Raw genomic sequence first — 6,203 nt, 5'->3', positions numbered from 1 at the left:
CAACTTGTGACCTTGACTATTGGTCACTGAAAGGTCATTGTTTTTCATTTGCGACCTTTTTGTGACCAAAAATAGAAGGTCAAAAGCTGGCGGTCGTAAACTGAACTTAACGACCTTCTCTGTGAGAAGGTCGTAGACGTTTACACCCAAAATAGAAGGTCGTTGAACCCATGACCTTTTGTTTTGGTCACTGGTCGTCTGCCCAGGCCACGTCAGATCTGACGTGGCAATCTAACGTGGCAAAATTACGACCAATTCAAAAGGTCACTGACAAGATTCAGCCCGGTCCGATTAGGTGTTTTAGATGGGCCGAGCCCAACAATTCAGCCTTTTATTTTTTTCCTATTAATTTCGGCATGGGCCATACCCCAGAATTCGGCCTTTTTGTTAGGTTCTTCCATACTAGGGGGCCTCGGCCTATTTTCAGTATATTTCTTTTTTTTATTTTCTAAGGTTTTTTGTTTCGCTTTTTAAACTGTCCAATGCTTGTTGGGTTGTTGCCTTTTCCAGCCCAATTATTTGTCCAATATTAGATCTCAGATTCTGAAAGAAATGTTTGGACAAAGTTGTTTCATATTCAAATCAGGAAAACTCCATGTCGAATTCAAATCATCCATCATATCACATCACATAGCACATCTCCTAGGTTTACATAACACATCTCTCAGAAATACATTTACACAGGAATATAGCAGGAACAGAGGGAATATCTTCTACTATCCTAACATGTACGTATTTGCATGTGTCCTTGCTTGACCGGCGCATGCATCACTGTAGCAGCCAAGCAAGTAGGCATCGTTGACGTCTACTCACAGCTTTCCTCGCACCAGAAAAAGAGTCAAAACAAAAAATATTAGACCATAATATGACACCAGACCATATATAAGTAACTTTAAATCAGAAAGTATATCCACATCACCGTAAAATAGTCCTAGACCATCACAAAGAAGCCAAATACTATTATCTGATGATTAGTAGACATAGACATGATTCAGCCACATAATGGCTACTAAAAGCAAAAGTGACAATTGTGTAACCAAACTGCTAGTGTGCACAAGGTGATTGAACTCCTGCTGTTTAGTACGCATACATGGTAGGCTACTGCTGCTAGTGTTCTAAACCAACAGAGCATGCTATAGGAGCAGAAAAGTGGGAGCTACATCTAGAAGATGGAGCCGACTCACCGGAAAGCTTGTGGTCGCCGCCGTACATAGCCGCCATCACGCCGGTCGCCTCAAAAAGCACCACTGCGCCGGAGACGGTGCCTGACGTGTGCAAGAGCAGAGCACCTGCTGCATCCATTTTCAAATAGAACAAGAACAAAGAATTAGGAAGGGTTTCATAAAAGGACAGTTATTTAGAATGACAACACAAATTCAGCTAGTACCATGCTTTTCGTTCTCCAGCTAGTTAAAATGAGATACTCATTCATACAAGAAAACATAGACACAATTTCAATATTCATTGCACAAGTGCAAGTCATGCAAAATACTTCACTGCAACACATTACGCCTAAAGTTCGCATAAAATATAATTGATAAAAATTAGTTTGCTGCTACTGCCATTGGAAAACTGGCACCGAATTGAGCGGTAACAGAGATATAATTGATAAAAATCGGTTTGCTGCTACTGCCATTCGAAATCTAACTGACCAACTAGTTCGAACAGTAGGCAAACTGAGACAGAAACAAGTAACCAGCACCGAATTGAGCGGTAACAGAGAGGGGAGGGGAGACATGCAACTTGCAGCAACCAACCCAAACCAGATCAGGACACGGAATTCACAAGGAAACTCATCGCAGCAACAATTCCAACGAACAGCACAAGACAGAGGCGGACGGGTGGCGGAAAGAGACCAAGGCGCTTACCACGGAGACCTGCTTGACGTCAGGGTGCTTCTCCTTGTACTCCTTCCTGAAGTTATTCCTGCGAAGATGAAACACGCACCAAATCCTCGGTCAGGACGCGACTCCACACCACAGAAGGAACATGAATAGAACCAGGAACCAAGACTGGGACTCACATGAAGATGAAGAAGGCACTCGGGGGAGCTTGGGCTTGTTGGGGTCCTTCTCGGGCTTGCTCTTCTTCACTGTGAGCCTGCACCACCACAACATAAACAGCAACAGCAAACCAAACTGAGTCAGAACCCGACACGATACAACAGCAGCCACCATGGGAAACGAAAACGAGATGCGGAGATGAGGGAGGGAGGGGTCGGGGCACTGACCTGGAGTCGCCGGCGCGGGAGCCCACCTTTGTTACTATGTTAAAGAAAGTTGATTTGCCAACATTGGGTAACCCGACCTGCATGAAACATAAATATAAACTTCATATCTCCTCTTATTCCTCAGTAAACATCAATAGTAAACTACTATGTTAAAGAAAATAAGATGATGGTTCTGGAAATAGTAAACTTGCAAGATAATAAGACCACAAACACACTATTGCATTCACAGTTATTAGTAAAGCAACGATCAAAACTAGTGATAATGCACAAGCAACTTTTGCATATGTCTATACGATCAAACATTATAGAAGTATAATTGTTATTCTCATCTAACTACACAAGTGGCTCTATGAACATGCCAAACACAATACTGAACATGCGAGGAAAACTATAAAGAAGATATTTTACAAATTTATTGTGACATATTTACCCTACATGTGAAATATTTTTCAATAAATGAACTCGTCTAAGAGGACATGACACAATATCTACTCGTTAAAGAGGACATGACACAATATCTACCAGCTACAAATCTCAGGCAGTATCTACTAGCACAATTAACTAGAACAATTACAAACAACAGAGGAAATCATGAATGTGTAAATGCATGAATGGTTCTTTAGATCAACTTCAAAGCTAGCAGCAAGCATATTTAGACAACTTAACACATTAGTAATATTGCCAGCAATATTATTGGAGGCACAAGAGATTCTGAAGCTGAAGCTTCAGCTTCAACATTAGTAATATAGCCAGCAATATTCACAGCTTTAGCTTCCTGTTCTGCATGTCGATGATGTTGGTACACACTCCATTCATGAAGTCCAGTTTCTTGAGTGTTTCTTCCAGCCACACACATGCCTCAAGATCTGCAAATGTTGCCACAGAATGCCAGCAATATTGTTATTAGTTCACAAACAAAAGCAGGCATCACAAGAACTAGAATTCATACAAGGAATTCCTAGACAAGCAGCAACAACTGAAATTGCAACCGTAATACTATGAACAAAAATGTGTCACTATGCTATACATCATGTAGGGCAGTTGATAAATGAAACCCTTTTTGAATGAGAAACTTCATACTGTGTAGAACATACAAACTATATACATTTAACCTTACATGGCAGCCAGACCATGAATTAATCCCAAATCCAATGGTGAGTGATATGTTAAGGTAAAAGAAGAAGAAAATCAGACTTAAGTATATAGTACTCCCTCTGTTCCTAAATATAGGTCGCTGGGATCCTGTTCCGACCAGGTGAAAACCTAGCAAATGACCTTAATACCCCCCATTCAAAATTTGAACCGACTTGTCTCCTACCTCCACCCTCCACCTCCGCCCGTCTCCGACCTACGCCTCCACCTCCACCACTACCAAGGCGCTCCTACTCTCCCACGCCCAGGTGGAGGCGAACTGGTGCTCTGCTGCCACCCAGGAACTGGAGCACAGGTGCTGGTGCAGGTGGAGGCGAGCTGGTGCTCTGCAGCCGCCCAGGAGCTGGTGTTCTGCTCCTTGCCCGCACACAGGTGCTGCTACATCTCATCGCCTAGTACTCACTCTGCATCAATTTGATGATTATAAACAATATGATCATAAACTAAGACTTGCTCATCTGAGAAAAAGAATTTGATGATGATAAACAATCGGAGAAAAATAGATGTTGAGGAAGCAATTAGCATGATTCAATTTTGATGATCCAATATTGAGCAAGCAATCCAAATAAACAATCTGAATAAGCAACTAGCATGATCCAATGTTGAGAAAGCAATCTGAATAAACAATATGAGTAAATTTGCAAAGTTCTTCAATATTTCTGTTAATTAACAATACTCACTGGAGTAATGTTAATTTCCTACTGTACTCCTTTTGTGTGACTATCTCTGTTGACAAGAACAGCAAGCAAATGAATGAACCTACTGTTATTTTATTGACAAGAACAGCAAGCAAATGATTGAACAATAAGTTTCAGTTAATTTACTTGGAGTAGTAAAAACTTAGTGTCTAGAGCAAAGCATTTGCACCATTTGTCAGACATGTAGCTACTGTTATTTTACTGTATGTTTTTCTCTGTACTTTCATCAGAGCATTCAGAAGCATGCAAACAAGTTTATTTAAACAATTTGTTGTAGTCCTCCAAGATACTACAGCAACCACTAATCCTTGAGCAGTAATCCTTGTTGGAATGGCATTGTTGGGCATGATGCAATTTGCTAGAGTACAACATGATGCAATTTGGTAGAGTACAGCAACCACTAATCCTACCATATATTTGTTTCAAATGGCAGTATTTAACCTTACATGGCAGCATCACACAAGCTAGCAGTTTCCTGAACAAATGGTCGTATACATTGAATTCTTTAGCAAACAGCAAAAAACACTGAAAATGCAAATGTAATTCTTTAGCAAACAACAAAAAACACTAAAAATGCACCAATCAATTCTGAAGCGCCTGTCCAAAAGGGGGGCGCTAGAAGTGGGGGGGAGATACCTGGAGGGGCGACTCCGGTGGTAGGTGGTGCCGGGCGAGGTGGCCTGGGGACGGACGGAGCAGGTGTGGCGGGACGCGCTGGAGGCGGAGGACGACGAGGTCGTCGGTGAGACCTACTGCGCGACGACGGCGCGTATGGGGACGGCGGAGGCAGTTGGGCTCGTCGGCGAGTTGGATCTGGGCGGCGGCGAGGTGGAGGTCGCGGACGAGCCGGGTGGCGGCGGCCGCTGGCAAAGGAAATACGAGTGAGAGGGAAAGGAACGAAAGAGATGAGTGAGGACGAGTGAGGCGGAGGCGCCTCCCCATCAAGCTCCACAGCTGGCAGATCTCCCCCTCCCCTCCCCTTCTCGGCATCGCTGCGGGGGTCTCTCCCAGAATCTCGGCGACGCTTGATGGGGAGGTGGGCGATGCTGGATTGCGAGGGCTCGGCGCTCGGTGGGGTGGGAGACTAGAGTTGGAGGTGTGGTGGCGGCGCTGGACGGCCAACGAGGCGCTGGTCGATGGGGAGGGAGGCGGCACTGGAGTGGCTGGATGATGAGGGGTCGGCCCTCGATGAGGAGGGAGATGGCACTATAGTAGTGGGGGCAGCAGCGGGTGTGGGGTGCGGCGGCGCCGGACGGGAGGAGGCATCCACGATGGGATTGGGAGGGACGGCGCGATGCGGATGTGAGATGGCAGAAGACTGAAGCTAAGCAACGAGATGGAAGTGGATCGATGGATAAATGTGGGAAAGAAAGGAGGTGTGGGGTGGATGGAAAATGACCAGTTAGGGTTTCAGGGTTGGTATGGAAGGGTTGAGGACGGCCGTTGGCTCCGCGAGCATCCGACGACGTATGATGCATGATCCGCGTGAGATGTCCATGGACCAATCAGGATGCAGTATGATGTTATGACCATCTAAATAGGTCATAGTTGCCTAAAATTAACGTGTTAAAATCATGTCAGCTATTTTATGACCTGAAAATTCAAAAAGAAAATGCAAAAACTTCTCATTGTGTCACCAAATGTGAACAAGTTTTCAGGAAAAATAAAAAACAAGAAATAAGATAAATAACTTTTAAAAGGTGTCGTGAGAAATGAGTTTTTGGCAAAAAAACATTTTTCATTTTCTTGAGTGCCCAAAATGAGTTTTTCTGTGAAGGACCTACCAAATATTTGTTGCAAAATTGGACCTGATCAATTTTCTAAAATATTAGGCCATGTTTAATATACAATTGATCAAATGGTTGGGTGTAAAAAGTTTCGATCCACCTCTGGTGAAAAAGACAAATTCCCACCGATTTAGTTGGAAGCGGGTCAAATTTGAACTGTAGCTACCTCGTAGTTTGCTCTTTATTTTTCCCAAAAATCATTTCTAGGTACATAAGTACCTATTTAATCAGAGAAACACCAAAAAAATTACAAGATTCAACCACTAGCTAGGAATGGTCATACCAGCTGTTTTGGCCGCATTTTGAAACGGGCATAAAAAATTCAAAAAAAATCAA

At 43.5% G+C, this 6,203-nt stretch overlaps 1 protein-coding gene across 1 annotated transcript; it reads right to left on the bottom strand.

Annotated features, from left to right (window-relative positions):
* Positions 1-669: 669 nt before the first annotated feature.
* On the bottom strand, positions 670-5,070 carry LOC119320821. Its single transcript, XM_037594760.1, has 9 exons — positions 4,717-5,070; positions 4,527-4,605; positions 3,038-3,096; positions 2,231-2,307; positions 1,978-2,100; positions 1,830-1,926; positions 1,388-1,406; positions 1,185-1,292; positions 670-964 (listed from the first exon to the last, which is right to left on the bottom strand). Exons 1-9 carry the CDS (start codon positions 5,068-5,070, stop codon positions 810-812), a joined length of 1,071 nt encoding a protein of 356 aa, XP_037450657.1. The 3' UTR covers positions 670-809.
* Positions 5,071-6,203: the final 1,133 nt, after the last annotated feature.

Source organism: Triticum dicoccoides, chromosome 6B (assembly GCF_002162155.2).
Source record: "Triticum dicoccoides isolate Atlit2015 ecotype Zavitan chromosome 6B, WEW_v2.0, whole genome shotgun sequence".
Classification (NCBI taxonomy): Eukaryota; Viridiplantae; Streptophyta; class Magnoliopsida; order Poales; family Poaceae; genus Triticum; species Triticum dicoccoides.
Note: the sequence above shows the minus strand (reverse complement) of the source record. Positions and strands in the feature narration are given on the sequence as shown.